The sequence below is a fragment of the Primulina tabacum genome, chromosome 3 (genome assembly GCF_025594145.1).
Source record: "Primulina tabacum isolate GXHZ01 chromosome 3, ASM2559414v2, whole genome shotgun sequence".
Taxonomy (NCBI): domain Eukaryota; kingdom Viridiplantae; phylum Streptophyta; class Magnoliopsida; order Lamiales; family Gesneriaceae; genus Primulina; species Primulina tabacum.
In genome coordinates, this window is record NC_134552.1 from 28,198,091 (window position 1) to 28,215,013 (window position 16,923).

Below are 16,923 nucleotides of genomic sequence, written 5' to 3' on the forward strand. Positions count from 1 at the left end.
GCCTGCTACTGTTGGTCAAGTCCGAAGTTTTCATGGTCTTGCAAGCTTCTATAGGAGGTTTGTAAAAGATTTTAGCACACTGGCGGCACCGATGACGGCAGTAATTAAGAAGAACGTTCCATTCCATTGGGGCGAGGAGCAAGAGAAGTCTTTTAATATTATTAAACAAAAATTAATTAATGCGCCTTTACTTGTTTTGCCTGATTTTTCTAATACTTTTGAAATTGAATGTGATGCTTCAGGTGTACGTATTGGTGGCGTTTTGATCCAAGGAGGACGACCAGTGGCGTACTTTAGTGAGAAACTCAATGGAGCAGCGCTGAACTATCCAACATATCACAAAGAGTTGTACGTGCTTGTGAGGACTTTGGAGATGTGGCAACACTATTTGAGGCCTAAGGAGTTTGTGATCCATACCGATCATGAGTCTCTAAAGTACCTTAGGGGACAACAGAAATTGAACAAGCGGCATGCCAAGTGGGTGGCATTCATAGGTACATTTCCCTACATAATCAAATACAAACAAGGTAAGGATAATGTAGTGGCCGACGCACTATCACGGAGGTACGTATTAATCTCTACCTTGGAGTTGAAAATCTTGGGATTTGAGCATGTGAAAGAGTTGTATTTGTTGGATGAGGATTTTAAGGAGATATTTGAAACATGTATGCATGGTCCACATGACAAATTTTATTTGCATAATGGGTTTTTATTTAGAGAAGATAGATTGTGCATTCCTAAGTTATCAATTCGTGAGTTACATGTGAGGGAGACACATGGCGGTGGTTTGATGGGGCACTTTGGTGTGGCTAAAACTTTGAGTTGTTTGCATGAGCATTTTATTGGCCACACATGAAACGTGATGTTGAGCGTGTTTTTGAAAATCTAGAACACAACCACATGGATTGTATACACCACTTCCTGTTCCTAGTGAACCTTGGATTGATATTTCTATGGATTTTGTTTCGAGTTTGCCGAGGACTAAGAAGGGGAGGGATTCAATATTTGTTGTTGTTGATAGATTCTCTAAGATGGCACATTTTATTGCTTGTCATAAAACCGATGATGCATCAAACATTGCGGATTTTTTCTTCAAGGAAGTCGTTAGGTTGCATGGTATGCCTAGGACTATTGTATCTGATCGTGATGTTAAATTTTTGATTTACTTTTGGAAAACTTTGTGGGCTAAACTTGGCACAAAACTGTTGTTTTCTACGACATGTCATCCTCAAACGGATGGACAAACTGAAGTTGTTAATAGGACTCTTGGAACACTTTTGCGTGCTATACTTAAAAAGAACTTGAAAAATTGGGAAGAATGTTTGTCATTTGTTGAGTTTGCGTATAATCGTAGCGTGCATTCTACTACAAATTATTCGCCATTTGAGATTGTTTATGGTTTTAACCCTTTAACTCCTTTGGATTTGATGTCTTTGCCTGTGAGTGAAAGGTTAAACATGGATGGAAAGAAGAAGGTCGAATTTTTTAGGAGTTTGCATGAGAAGGTTAAGGCTAATATCGAGAAGAAGAATTTACAATACACGAATCAAGCCAACAAGGGAAGGAAAAAGATGGTTTTTGAAAAAGGAGATTGGGTGTGGTTGCACTTAAGGAAAGAAAGATTTCCAGAAAAACGACATTCGAAGCTCTTACCTAGGGGTGATGGACCATTTCAAGTGCTTGAAAGGATCAACGACAATGCCTACAAACTAGACCTACCAGGTGAGTACAATGTTAGTTCTACTTTTAATGTTAGTGATCTTTCCTTGTTTGATGTAGGAGATTATCAAGATTTGAGGACAGATCCTTTTCAAGAAGGGGAGGATGATGCAAACGTGGTTGGTCAAGCACCAAAGAAGGGATGGGAGTCATTGGAGTTGCCCGAAGGACCTATAACGAGGGGCCGTAGCAAGAAGTTTAAAGAAGCACTTCAAGGATTCATGGTGAACTACCAAGGAAGTTCAATAAATGGGGTGTCTAAATTAGAGGAACTTGAGGAACATGGACACAATGATGGAAGTGTTTGGAATGTAATTCAAGTGCTAAAAGACCATGAGGACAGCAGCACGCGCGCCCCCGCGCCAGAAGCGGCGCAGCCCCGCGCGCGCATGCGCGCATGAATCGACGCAGCCGCGGGCCATAGCGCGTGTTTCGGTGCTGCCTCGCGCACGGGCAGAACATGGCGCGCCCGCGCGCGTGTTTCGGCGCTGCCGCGCGCACGGGCAGAACAAGGCGCGCCCGCGCGCGTGTTTCGGTGCTGCCGCGCGCCGTGCCTCCGCGCGTGTTTCAAGGCTACCGAGCGTACCCGGCTGGAACGTGCAGAACATGGCGCGCCACCGCGCGTAATCCCGTGCCACCGCGCGACCTTCCGTGTCAAAACTGTTATCTACTTTTATTAAGCCTTTTCACACAACTTTTCTTGTATTTTATTGTATTTATATGCATTGTATCAATGAAGGAACGGATCATTCAGACTTTAAACATCTTATTGGAGATTTCTCTCAATATTCAAGGCATTTTGCTTTGATCTTCAACACAAATCAAACTTATCAAAGATTGTATCTTTGTGGCGTTTGTCGATTGTTTTTCGCACGGATTGTCAAAACAAGTTCTTTGAAGGTTCGTTTTAAATTCGATTGTTTTTATCGTTGATATTTGTTGCTAAGTTGTAATCGCTTAAAGGTGAATATCACAAATCTTTACTTGTTTCAAAAGATCGGGACAACATAATCGATTCTTGTTCGTTATTGAATTGAGGGCTCGATTTCAATAATCGTGTTTGCTTTCATTCGTACGAGGATTCGCATCAACTTGATTGATCATGTATCTACTTTTGATTGTAAATATTTTATGTCAAGAAAATTTTAAATCCTTCTTCCCTCTAAGTAAATTTTTTATTTTCCGCTGTGTTATTTTATAAAATCGGTCAGAGGTGTTACATTTAGTGGTATCAGAGCAACGTTCTTCGGACCAATGCATATGACTTCGTCTACTTTCAACAGTCCGGATATGTCTTCTTCTACATCTATTTATTGTCATTGGTTGATATGTATTATGTGTGCACATTGTAGGAGTTAATGCCTCCTAAGAGAAATGCTTCTGAGGGTGAGGATAGCTCCTCATCGAGAGTTGTCGACGAGTTCGGCAAATATTGAAAGAGCAGGCCAAGGTCCACAGTGAGCAGATTAAACAGTTGATCCATTTGCAAGGTTCAGGTCAAGGTAGAGGCCAAGGGAGAGGCCAAGTGGTTCAAGCAGTTGGGACTGATGGGATCTTTACTGCTTTTAAGAGAATGGATCCGCCTGAGTTTGCAGGAAGCACTGATCCCTTGGTGGCTGTAGAGTGGATTAAAGCACTTGAGGCGATATTTGATCATCTCAGGTATGAAGACAAGGACAGAGTTGGTTGTGCAATATTCATGCTAGTCAAAGCTGCACGTATTTGGTGGAATGCTACCAAGGTAAGTGTTGATGTTCCGGCATTGAAGTGGCAAGATTTTACGGATCTTTTCTATGACAAGTATTTCCTGGATGCACTTCGAGCTCGGAAGGTGACTGAGTTTTTAGAGCTTCGTCAAGGAAGTATGAATGTTGACGAGTACATTTTGAAGTTTGAGGAGGGCTGTCTGTTTGCCCCATATATTGCCTCCAATGACAAAGATAAGGGTGCTCATTTCATGAGATGACTTCGAGCAGAGATCAGGAGGGACATCAATATGTCTAAGGCGGTGACATTTAAAGAAATTGTGGCTAAAGCATTGTTAGCCGAGCAAGATGAGAAAGATATTGCTAGAGAGAGACATGCGAGGAACCAGGCTATTGCTCAAAGAGGTCAAGGTTCGAGCCATAGAGGACAAGGCAGTTACAAGGGGAAAGGCAAGATAGAGCCGAGTTCTAAAGCACCGATAGTCCCGTTTGACCCAGAGAAGTCATTGTGTCCCAAGTGCAGTAGGCCTCATAGGGGTGATTGCAGGTTTGGTACTCACACTTGCTACCGATGTGGCACTGTAGGACATATTGCCAAGGACTGTCCGAGAGGATCGAGTAAAGAGAAGGTGCAGGGTCGCATCTTCACCATGACGAAGGAAGGTATAAACCATGATTCTTCTGTTATCTCTAGCACTATTTTAATTTCATGCAGAGTAGCTACGACATTGATTGATATAGGTGCTACTCAATCTTTTATGTCTGAACTATTTTTGAGATCTTTGGGTTTAGTTCCTTCTGTTCTTCCCCTCCAGTTTAATGTTGTATTGCCTTCTGGAGATGTGTTATGCCCGACGTCTATTGTGTATGCGTGTTCTGTTCAAATTGATGAGCGAGTGGTTTATCTCGATTTGATTGTTATTCCGATGGTTGCGTTTGATATTATACTTGGCATGGATTGGCTATCAACTTATCGTGTAGTGATTGATTGCGTTGCCAAGACGGTGAAATTTGCAGATAATGGAAATAAGGAAGGTATGCTCGCCAGTGCAGGTACTTCGCTGGTCCTTCCTTTTATTTCATGTCTTGAGGCTAAGAAGTTGTTGTTTAGAGGTTGTGATGAATTTTTGGCTTCGATTGTGGATATGGATAGAATTGTGAAATCGAATATTGATGATATCGATGTTGTGAGAGAGTTCCCTGATGTATTTGAGGATGATGTGTCGGTTTTACCGTCGGACAGAGATGTAGAGTTTTTGATTGATCTAGTCCCCGGGACGGTTCCTATTTCTAAGGCTCCGTATAGAATGGCCCCTACAGAGATGAAAGAATTGAAGACGCAGTTGCAGGATCTATTAGATAAAGGTTTTATTCGGCCGAGTTCTTCGCCTTGGGGAAAAAGTCAAGAAGAAAGACGGGTCTTTGCGTCTGTGCATTGACTACAGAGAAATTAACAAAGTTACAATTAAGAATAAATGCCACGAATAGACGATCTTTTGGATCAGCTGCATGGGGCTACAGTATTTTCGAAAATTGATTTGCGATCTGGCTATTATCAGTTGAAAGTTAGGGAGTATGATATCCCTAAGACGGCGTTCCGGACCAGGTATGGTCATTACGAATTTCTTGTTATGTCGTTTGGTCTGACTAATGCTCCTTCAGTCTTCATGGATCTTATGAACACAGGGTGTTCAAGCCGTATTTGGATAGTTTTTTCATTGTTTTCATCGATGATATATTGATTTATTCCAAGACCAGAGAGGTTCACGCATAGCACCTCAGAGTTGTTCTTCAGTTGTTGAGAGAGAAAAGGCTGTATGCTAATTTGAAGAAATATGAGTTTTGGTTGGAGAAGATTTCTTTCTTAGGCCATATTGTCTCGAAGGATGGTATATCTGTTGATCCAGTAAAAATGGAGGCGATACAGAAGTGGCCTATCCCTACCACTGTATCAGAGGTACGCAGTTTTCTTGGTTTGGCGGGTTATTATCGTTGTTTTATTTCAAACTTTTCCAAAATGCCCTGCCGTTAACCAATCTGACGAAGAAGACTGTGAAGTTTGAGTGGTCCAATGAATGCCAAAGTGGATTTCAAGAGTTGAAAAATAGGTTGACGACAGCTCCGGTACATGCATTGCCCAGTGGTTCAGAGGACTTTGTTGTTTATATCGATGCGTCGAAGAAGGGCCTCGGTGCAGTGCTGATGCAACGTGGAAAGGTTATAGCCTATGCTTCTCGTCAGTTGAAGGACTACGAGAAAAATTATCCTACGCATGATCTGGAACTGGCAGCTGTGGTTTTCGCCCTGAAAATCTGGAGACACTATTTATATGCAGAAAAGTGTGAAATTTTCACGGACCACAAGAGTTTAAGGTATTTGTTTTCCCAGAGAAAACTCAATATGCGGCAGAGACGGTGGTTAGAGCTTGTCAAAGATTATGATGTGACGATTAGTTACCACCCTGGGAAGGCGAATGTTGTAGCGGATGCATTGAGCCGTAAGTCGAGTTTATCTTTGAGTTCTATGATCCAGAAACCGTTGTTGTTAGATTTGCAACTAGAAGAGATAACTTTGGTGGTTCCGGGAACCATTGCTTGCTTTTCAGCGTTGATCATTCGGGCTACATTGACGGATAGAATCCGTAGAGAGCAGGCCAATGATGTACAGTTGACAGAGATGAGAGCCAGAGCAGAAGAGAGAGGTAATTCAGAGTTTGGGATGAATAAAGATGGTTTGGTGACATTCAGAGGCCGTATATGCATTCTACTGGTGATGATATTCGGCGAGACGTCTTGACAGAGGCACATACCACGCCATATTTGATACATCCAGGTAGTACCAAGATGTATCAGCATCTTCGTAGACTCTATTGGTGGCCCGATATTAAGAAGGATATTGCCATGTTTATTTCTCAGTGCCTAACTTGTCAGCAGGTGAAAATTGAACATCAGAAACCTGCTGAGACATTGCAGTCATTGCCGATTCCTCAATGGAAATGGGAGCACATTTCGATGGACTTCGTGGTTGGTCTTCCCAAAATGCAGAAAGGTTATAACTCTATTTGGGTTATTGTTGAGACATTGACAGTGCACCCGCACTGAAAAAGCTACCACACCCGCGGTGATGGGAAAGTATGGTTAGTGCACCCACGGTATAAAACTTAGTGCACTCGCGGTATAAAAGTTAGTGCACCCGCGGTCGACTGTTTCGGATTTTTGGATGAGGTGCAGTAGGCATAGCGCACCCGCGGTACAAGGACTAGCGCACCCGCGGTGCGTGAACAGTAAAGTCGTGTTTTGGAGTTTTTAGTTATTAAATACAAGAGTTGGTTCACTTCTCTCTCATTTCTCTCCTCTACTTCTCGATTTTTCAGCTCAAGGGAAGCTAGGGTTCTCAATTTCTTTCATCCCTTTGATCAAGCTTATTGTTGAATTATTGAAGTGAGAACAATGTTCTTGTGGGTTCAAGGAGCTAAGGTAAGCTTATGGTTTAGTTATTCTTTGGATTTTGGTGTTGGGGAGAAATCATGGGTTTGTTGATTTTGTTGGTTTTATGAGTTCTATGGTATGGGTTTGTGATTATTAAGTTATTGATGGTTCAATACATGGTTTAATGTTGTAGGATTTGTACCAAAAGATTAGAATCAAGGTTTCCATTGGTAGTAAGTGGAATTCATTCCTTGTGCTCACATGAAGTATATGTATTGTATTCAATGGTTTTAACATGCTATTCCCTTCCACTTGATTCATGTTATGTATTGATATACTTTGTTGTATATTAGAGGCAATTGTATGTCTCAATTATGTCAAAGGGAATACAAAAGAGAAGGGTCTTCAAAGTGTTTGTTTTAATGGCAAAGAGAGAGTTCAAATTGATTTATTGGATTGATAAAGAGATAGTAAGAGATTGCATGCAATTAGTTGATCAACGACCATAGGCTTATATCCCAACAGAGTATCGATTTATATCGATGGGATATAGGTACAGAGACAAAGATACTATTTAAATGTCAATCCACCAGAGAAAAGAGAAATACCATCGTTATTGTTATGCTATACCATGTTATTCATGTTTCAAGAGTTGGATGGTATTTAATGATTTCAAAGTCATGTTTTACAGAGTATGATATGTATCCATTGTTATGTAAGAGTTCCACTTGCTGAGTTTTATACTCATTTCAGGTTTTCATGTGATGCAGATAAGAGCGACGAGCCAGGACGTTGATTGGAGCCGGGGTCAAATGCAATCAAGAGATGGAAGGAAGAACATATTTTTTTGCTAGCATTTTGACATGATCAAAATGATATTTTGTATTTTGATGCAACACTTGATTGATCATTTATCTACTTTTGATTGTGAATATTTTATGTCAAGAAAATTTTAAATCCTTCTTCCCTCTAAGTAAATTTTTAATTTTCCACTGTGTTATTTTATAAAATCGGTCAGAGGTGTTACAATACGAATCCTCGTACGAATGAGAAGCAAACACGATTAATTAGAATCGCGCCCTCAATTCAATAACAAACAAGGATCGATTATGTTGTCCCGATCTTTTGAAACAAGTAACGATTTGTGATATTCACCTCTAAGCGATTAACACTTAGCAACAAATATCAACGATAATGACAATCGAATTTCATACGAACCTTCAAAGAACTTGTTTCGACAATCCGTGCGAAAAACAATCGAAAAACGCCACAAAGATGCAATCTTTGATAAGTTTGATTTTGTGAAGAAAAAACTAAAATAGCCTTGAATATTGAGAGAAATCTCCAATAATGTGTTTAAAAGTCTGAATATCTCGTTCATAGGTTGATACAATGCATATATATTCAATAAAATAAGAAAAAGTAGTGTAAAAAGTCATCAAAAGATTTGGCAACAAAGTTTTACACGGAACTGCGTGCGGTAGCGCGTGATCTTGCGCGGTGGCGCGCAAGATTCTGCCCTTAGACACCCTCGGGTGCGCGGTGGCGCGGGTTTAAGGGGGGGGGGGGGGGGGCGCCATGTTCTGCACTTCTCCAGCCCAACGCGCGCGGCAGCGCCAAAACACGCGCTATGGGCTGCACCGGTTCATGCACGCATGCGCGCGCGGCTGTGCCGCTTCTGTCGCGGGGGCACGCGTGCTGCTGTCCTCATGGTCTTTTAGCACTTGAATTACATTCCAAACACTTCCATCATTATGTCCATGTTCCTCAAGCTCCTATAATTTAGACACCCCATTTGTTGAACTTCCTTGGTAGTTCACCATGAATCCTTGAAGTGCTTCTTTAAACTTCTTGCTACGGCCCCTCGTTATAGGTCCTTCGGGCAACTCCAACGACTCCCATGCCTTTTTTGGTGATTGATCAACCACGTTTGCATTACTTGGCACCTCTACCAAAGACTCATCCAAGATGTCTATCTCATAATACATACTTTTCTATAACTCAATAGACTAAGCATATTAATCTCAAAAATTTCAAACATATCAAAGCAATAACAATTTAGTATGTGGTTTTGGGAACTCAAGTCATATCTTACTCAAGTTAACTATCCTGGTTTAACATTGATTTATACATTTCTTTTCTCGGTTTTTGGTTTGACGCAACAAATCTCAATCTTACTTTGTTCGTTCTTCTACCGATTTCAAAGTTGAATTCTCGAGTTCGAAGCCTTCAATACCAAATCTGGAATGACATTTTCGAGAGGCACAATATCAACATACAACTCAAGCAAGACATGGTATGATCAATCTCAATCTAATTACGTTTCGACGACATAACGACGCATTTTCGAGATACCCGGCAACTCAAACAACAATAGATGAATATCAACAACTCATAACCATCAAAAATTACAAACTACAATGCCAAAATCTGCACAACCCCATTCAAACATAGGCTGGAAAAAAGATAATAATTGCATACGTTGTCCGTTCTTCGATTCGGTTTCGATTACATGCTTACCATAATCTCAAGAACACATAATATAAATCAAATTGTGATTTCTCCAACACCAGATTTTCGAACCATGCAGGAAAGTAATAAAACTACATCCCTTCGAAGCTCTTGACGAGAGAAGCATGGAACTATGCTCGGATCGAAAATCGGATGGTCGGATCTTGCACAATCAAAATTCTAAGATCCAAGGAAGCTTGAGGATTTCCATGGAGCTTGTTTCAATTTCCTGGCTGAAAATTCTGAATAGAATGAGGATGTTTACATGTTAATATGCATGGCAAGACATGTGTCACGTTTTTCATTCAGAACTTCTACCGCATATGAGCGTCCAATGTTTGCGCACATGCGCGAGACTTACTTTCTCGGCACTTAGGATTACACCTGCTCGCGCATATGCGCGCCTCGTCTGGCGTTCTGTCTCGGCATTTGGCTGCTCGCGCATATGCGCGCCTCGTCTCCGCGCATGTGCGCGAGGTCTTCTGGCCTCAACACATATCCCATGCTTTCCCCATGTCTTCCTCGGAGCTTTTCCTTCCACAATCACATCATTTCATCAATTAAATAATCTCAGATTAAAATGATATAATCTCGGGCCTTACATGTTTAGTCCCGAATCACATTGAGATGTGAACCCACGGCTAGTTGTATTATTGAATCATTGAGGGTCACACAAGTGCTAACTTTCTAGATCCCGTTGAGAAGTAAAATAGTTTAAAGTGTTGAACGACTTATAAAGGAGTTTATAAGTGTAAAGAAAAATAGAAGTATGACTTCTATAAGGAGAATGTAAATTTTAATTTGAGGAAGTGTTCCTAAATTAAAAGTTGACCAAATAAATAATGTATTTGAAAATTGTGATTTTCATCAACATTATTATGGACTAAATTAAATTAATTAAAGTGTTGAATTAATTAAACACTAGTGGACCTAGTAGTGTCCAAATAATTAAATTAATTCAAGTGTTGAATTAATTAAATAACATTGGGCCTTGTAGAGCCCAATTAGACATAATTATTAAACTAGTGGGCTTGAGTAAAATCAAGTAAAGTTTAAATGGTCTCAAATGTGTATGAGACATTTAAATAAAAGTCCACGGGCTTTGTATTGTTACAAGCCCAAGTAAAAAGCATGCAAGGGACGTGAAAGGTTGGAGGCAACTTTTTCATAAAACAATGCATGGCATGCTCATGTATTTAATCACTTTTTTTCAACCAAGAAAAACTTCTTCCTTCTCTCCTCATACCATGTTGGCCGAATTTTCTTGGGGATTTTCTCCTTCATTTTGCTTCTTCATTTTGTTGAGGAAACACTCTCTTCTCAAATGAAAAATGCTCTAATTTTTCTAGTGCAAAATTAGAGTAGATTTAGCTTGTTGGTGGTGGACCTAATTTAAAGGAAGGAGTCCAAGAACAAGAAGGCTTGAAGATTTGTCTTACCATTCAAGAGCTAAGGTGTTTACATCTTAGTTGGAGCCATCATCAATCTCTTCAGATTGATAGGTAATTTTCTAAAACACCCTATGAATGTCATATTGTTTTTTATTGTATTTGCTACACATCTTAGTGTTTAGGGTGCTCGGTTTTTGCTAGAAAAATAATTTTCAAACTTCCGTTGCACAAGCGGTCACCTTAAACGATCCTCTTTCAAGTGGTATCAGAGCTATGGTTAATAATTTATGTAGCATATACATGATATTATATTGAGGTCAATTTCTAACCGCATGAGACAATCAAAACAACAAATCGAAGACCGATTTTTGGGGGACTTTGGGCAGCAAGGGCAGCCAACAGCCCCTTCACTTTTAAAAAAAATAAAATAAAATACAATATTTTTTTGTGCATGTTGGCCGGAATCCGGCGACGGTGATGACGACTAGGATTTCCAAAAGGGTTTTGGAATGTCAAAGTGTCATGGGCCTTGAGTTGTTGAGTCATTGGATGTTGACATATTTTGTGAAATTTAAATGGGCCAAAATATTTTTGGTGAAAAATGATTTTTTGTGCCCTTAAGTTTAAATTTACAAAAGTTGCACATATTTTCTCATAAAATAAATAATTGAAGTTGGACTTTAATTATTTATATTAAATGGTGATTTACAAGAAATTCGGTTATAAATAAATTAAATAGAAAGTAGACAAAGGAGTTTGTATACTTTGTTGATTTAGTTTATAATCGTGGCGGATAGTGATTGGATCAAGATATATAATATTGGATCAAGATATATAATATTGGATCAATTTATTATTTGATAATTAATTGATGGTGTACGATATGTGATATTATGGATGAAGGATGATCAAAAGCTCAAACCCAATTTTCTAGGTGTATGATAGGATATTTTGTGTTTAATGATTGTAATAATTATCAATTTATAAAGTGGGCTTGGTTTATGGCCCGTTCCCACCCCATGAGATGTATCACTATTTTCCATGGATATTTTTTTTTTTTGTAAATATTAGTATAGTGGAAGATCAAGATTGGAAGATGGTGGCCTTGATGATTATGAAGATCGAAGACATGTAAATATTGGAAGCTTATGTAAAAGTTGCATTTGCATCCCATGCAATTCCCTAGGATTGGACCTAGGCCCGTGCTTAGCTCACACGGGCCATTAGTTTTGGGGCGATTGATCATCCTTGTTTTGTTTACTGTTTATAATATATGCATGATATGTTATAAATAATGAGTATGTGCGTTATTATTATGATAATAACAAAGTTTCATGAATCCGGCAAACATACGATCAAACATGGCGAGCTTTTAAATAAAATTAATGATAAGACCTTTTAAAATTAAAAACCCTCATTTTGAATAAGATTCAAAATTAATATCAAGCCCGAAAAGGGGAATTAAAAAGTTGTTTATAATTTCCATGTCTTCCACCGACAATGGGTACATGATGAACGTTACCCGTGTTCGGGGCTCGGCTCATATTATTGGGGGGGCCCTGGACACCGGAAAGCTGTGACATCCATTGACATGGTGATGTGAACTACGTGGAACTCCCATGATTTCGGCTCATATTATTGAGGGAACTCATGGCGACCATCCATTAAGGTTCAACATCGATGGGTAAGGCTTGACACGTAAAGATGAACGCCGTCATATTATTGGGTCCTAATCAAACGTGAGACAAAAGTTTACGTAGAGAGTTGCATGGTGATGCAATTGGAAACTACCTCTTAGGAATTGTGATTAGGCTGATATTATTCGGGATCATAATTTGTTAATTGGACCTTACGTAACTACTGAGGAAAGGAGTTTCCCGTTTTCACTAGAGGGTAGTGAAAATGTCAAAACAGTGGGAGAGAAAATTTATGAAGTAAAAGTCCATACTTTATATCTTACTAAATATTTTAAAATAGTCATTAACATTTATCTGTTTTACTTTTCAGTACAAATTTGACAATGTCTTCGATTCACAACCCATTATCTGCAATACTCGAAAAACACATATTAACCGGACCTAATTACCTCAATTGGCTAAGAAATCTGAAAATCGTCTTGAATTCGGAAAGGATAGCGTATACACTTACTGAGTCGCCCCCTGTTGAGGCTCCGACTAGCTGCACTCCTGAGGAATTGCAGACTTACAAGGATTGTTGTGACCATGACTTGCGAGCTAAGTGTTATATGCAGGCTTCTATGAATGATGAGCTGCAGAGGCGTTTTGAGGATGCAAAGAGTGCTGCTGACATTCATTTGCATCTCAATGAGCTCTTTGGTGAGCAAATACGGCCTCTTAGGCATGCTACCGTCAAGGAGCTAATCACTTTACGCATGCGAGATGGGGCCTCGGTCCATGAGGTTCAATGATAGGCAAGAAAGAAGACTCCAAAACAAGGTTATACAAATTGCCAAAGTAAAGTGGCTAAATCAATCGGAGAAAGAGGATACTTGGGAATATTCTTCTTAGGTGTAGCAACCTATGTATTGCTGGATTCGGGAGCTACACACTCATTCATATCAGAGAGTTCGTCAATCGACTAAAGATTATACCCGATGATATGGAATTTGAATTCAAAGATTCTATTCTTTCTGGTGATCAAATGGTCAGTTCGAGCATTGTGAGGAATCTAGAGCTGCGTTTGCAAAAAGATGTGGTTCGGGCAGATATTATCGTACTCCCAATGCCTGAATTCAACATCATTCTTGGCATGGATTGACTATCATTGAATGGAGCTTCGATAGATTTTTGGCAGAGGCCAGTGTCTACTCGACCGCCCAGCGGGAAATCTTTTACCTTTGAGGAAGCGAGGAACAAGCAAATGCCTCACATCATCTCCTGCATTTGCGCGAGGAAACTTATGAAGCGAGGCTGCCAAGCTTTCCTAGCATGCGTTATTTCAGCACTTGTTCCCATCAATCAGAAGCTAGAGGATGTTGAGGTCGTCAGAGACTTTCCTAGTGTATTTCCTGAGGACATTTCTGACATTCCGTCAGACCATTGATGTGGGCACTGTACCAATTTCTAAGGCACCTATCGTCTAGCACCCGCAGAAATGAAAGAGCTAAAGGATCGAATTCAAGAATTGATGGACAAGGGTTTTATTCGCCTTAGTTGTTCTCCGTGCGGCGCATCAGTATTATTTGTGAAGAAGAAGGATGGTAGTATGCGACTCTGCATTGATTTTTTAGAGCTGAATAGAGTCACCATAAAAAATTAGTGTCCCCTAACAAGAATCGAAGATTTATTTAATCAATTACAAGGAGCGTCAATTTTCTTGAAGATAGATCTTTGTTCGGGATACCATCAGCTAAAAGTGAAAGAGTCCGATGTTCATAAAACGGCTTTTAGGACTTGATATGGGCACTATGAGTTTATGTTCATGTAATTTGGGTTGACTAATGTGCCAGCAATCTTCATGGATATCATGAATCGTGTATTTCAGCCGTATCTAGATCACTTCATCATTGTCTTCTTTGTTGACATTCTAATTTACTCAAAGAATTGAGAGGAGCATAGTCAGCATTTGAGAACGACTCTACAAATATTGCAAGATAGAAAGTTCAGCAAGTGCGAGTTTTTGCTCGAGAGAGTGGCGTTCTTAGGCCACATCATTTGTAGAAATGGAGTTGACGTTGATCCAAGCAAAGTCGAGGCAGTTAAAGAATGGCCAGTACCAAAGAGCGTAACCGAGATCCGTAGCTTCTTTGGTCTAGCTGGCTACTATCGGAAGTTCGTTCAAGGATTCTCATCTATTGTGGTGCGCTTGACCGCCTTGACAAAGAAGAATGCAAAATTTATTTGGGGATTTGAATGTCAAAAAAGTTTTGAGAAGTTGAAGCAAGCCTTGACTTCAACGCCAGTTCTGTTGATGTCATCGGGGCAAGGATAATATGTTATTTATACGGATGCATCAAAGCTTGATTTAGGCACAGTTCTGATGCAAAATGACCTAGTGATAGTTTATGCGTCTAGACAGTTGAAGGTTCATGAGAAGAATTAACCAACTCATGACCTCGAGCTTGCAGCGGTAGTATTTGCTCTCAATATTTGGAGACATTACTTATATGGGGAGAAGTGCAAGATTTTCACCGACCATAAGAGCTTAATTGCTTCTTCACCCAGAAAAGAGTTGAATATGAGGCAACAAAAATGGGTAGAATTTGTAAAGGACTACGACTGCTATATTAGCTACTATCCAGAAAAAGCTAATGTAGTTGCAGATGCTTTGAGTAGAAAGGCAGCAGTCATTGCGCAATTGACAGTCCAAAGACCGTTGCAAGTGGATATTCAGCTATACGAGCTTGAAGTGTATACTAGGAGCGAGGCTCCTAACCTTTCTACTATGACCGTTCAGGCAACTTTGGGGGATAGAATTCGAGAAGGTCAGTCTTCTGATGAGCAGTTGCAAAAATGGAGGTTGAGAGATGAAGCTAAAGGGTCGGAAGCTGTATTCTGAGGAGGATTGAATAGTTCAATACCGAGATCGACTTTGGGTCCCTAGTGGCGATTCATTGAGAGAGGTTATTATGAAGGAAGCTCACAATACCACGTACTCTATCTATCCTGGAAGTACAAAGATGTACAAGGATCTACAGTTGTTGTATTGGTGGCCGGGAATGAAGCGAGACATCTTACGTTTTGTGTCCGGGTATTTTATATGCCAGCAAATTAAGGCAGAGCATCAGAGGCCAGCTGGAAAGCTTAAGCCAATTCCTATTCCCAAGTGGAAATGGGAAAATATTATCATGGATTTTGTAGTGGGGTTGCCGAGGACTATCAAGGGATTCAATGCCATTTGGGTAACAGTTGATCGTCTTATGAAATTAGCGCACTCCTCTACCTATTAAGACGACATTCACCATGACACAGTATGCAAAGCTTTATATTCGAGAGATAGTCTGACTGCATGGGGTTCCAGTGTCCATTATTTCTGATCGAGACCCTAGGTTCACATCGTCTTTCTAGAATAGTCTACATGCAGCGGTGGGGAAAAAGTTGTTATTCATTACAGTATTCCATCCTCAAACCGATGGACATTATGAAAGGGTGATTCAAATTTTGGAGGATCTACTCGGAGCTTTTGTGATCTATTTATAAGGAAGTTGGGAAACGAAGTTACCTCTAGTGGAGTTCACCTATAAAAATAGCTATCAATCGTCTATAGGAATGGCTCCTTACAACGAATTTTATGGGAGAAATTGTAGATCACCTATACATTGGGATGAATTTGGTGAAAGAGGAGAATTTGGTCTGGACTTGATCAAGCAAACAGCGGAGTTGGTGGTCAAAATCTGAGATAGGATGAAGACTGCACAAAGCCGACAAAGAGCTACGCCAACAAGCGACGAAGAGAACTAGAATTTGCAATGTGTGACCATGTATTCGTGAAAGTAGCACCTATGAGGGGTGTTATGAGATTTGGCAAGAAAGGAAAACTCAGTCCGAGATTCATAGGTCTGTTCGAGATTTTAGAGAAGATTGGAACATTAGCCTACAGAGTGGCGTTGCCAACCATGCTAACTTGAGTACATAATGTGTTTCATATCTCGATACTGTGAAAGTGCATGTTAAATACTTCACATGTACTAAAGTATGAGCCTCTTCAGTTGACTCCGAATATGTCATACGAGGAAAGACCCATATAAATTCTGGATAGGCAAGAAAGAAGACTCCAAAACAAGGTTATACAAATTGTCAAAGTCAAGTGGCTAAATCACTCGGAGAAAGAGGATACTTGAGAAATCGGGAAGGGCATGAGGGGTCGCTACATAGAGTTATTCGGTAAGTTTTAATTTCGAGGACGAAATTTTACTTAAAGGAGGGAGAAATTGTAAGATCCAAAATGTGATAACGTAATCCAACTGCATGCAAATCTATGGAAAATGGTAAATGGGTAATTAGATGGTTTTAGTGCATAAATTAAATATGGTGTGCATGATTACGTGTTTAAAATGTAGTCTTCTACATGAATGCATAAAAACTATGTTTTAAAGGTTATTCGAGACAATATCGAGAAACGGAGACCGGGGACAATATGAAGGAAATTTTTTTATTAAATAATTATTTTTAATTGTTAAATATATGATATTTTAATGGAATTTTCAAA

The 16,923-nt window shown here is 39.9% G+C and overlaps 1 protein-coding gene across 1 annotated transcript; it reads left to right on the forward strand.

The window, feature by feature from the left end:
- Nucleotides 1-14,952: 14,952 nt before the first annotated feature.
- Nucleotides 14,953-15,664, forward strand: LOC142538635 (uncharacterized). The gene is made up of 2 exons (XM_075643949.1): nucleotides 14,953-15,264; nucleotides 15,482-15,664. Exons 1-2 carry the CDS (start codon nucleotides 14,953-14,955, stop codon nucleotides 15,662-15,664), a joined length of 495 nt encoding a protein of 164 aa, XP_075500064.1.
- Nucleotides 15,665-16,923: the final 1,259 nt, after the last annotated feature.

Bases quoted from the DNA above. Each gene is read 5' to 3' on its own strand.
- LOC142538635 (XM_075643949.1), top strand. From the start codon at position 14,953: ATGAGGCAACAAAAATGGGTAGAATTTGTAAAGGACTACGACTGCTAT. The intron at 15,265-15,481 runs GTATTCTGAGGA...TTTATATGCCAG, and splicing joins AAGCTAAAGGGTCGGAAGCT to CAAATTAAGGCAGAGCATCA.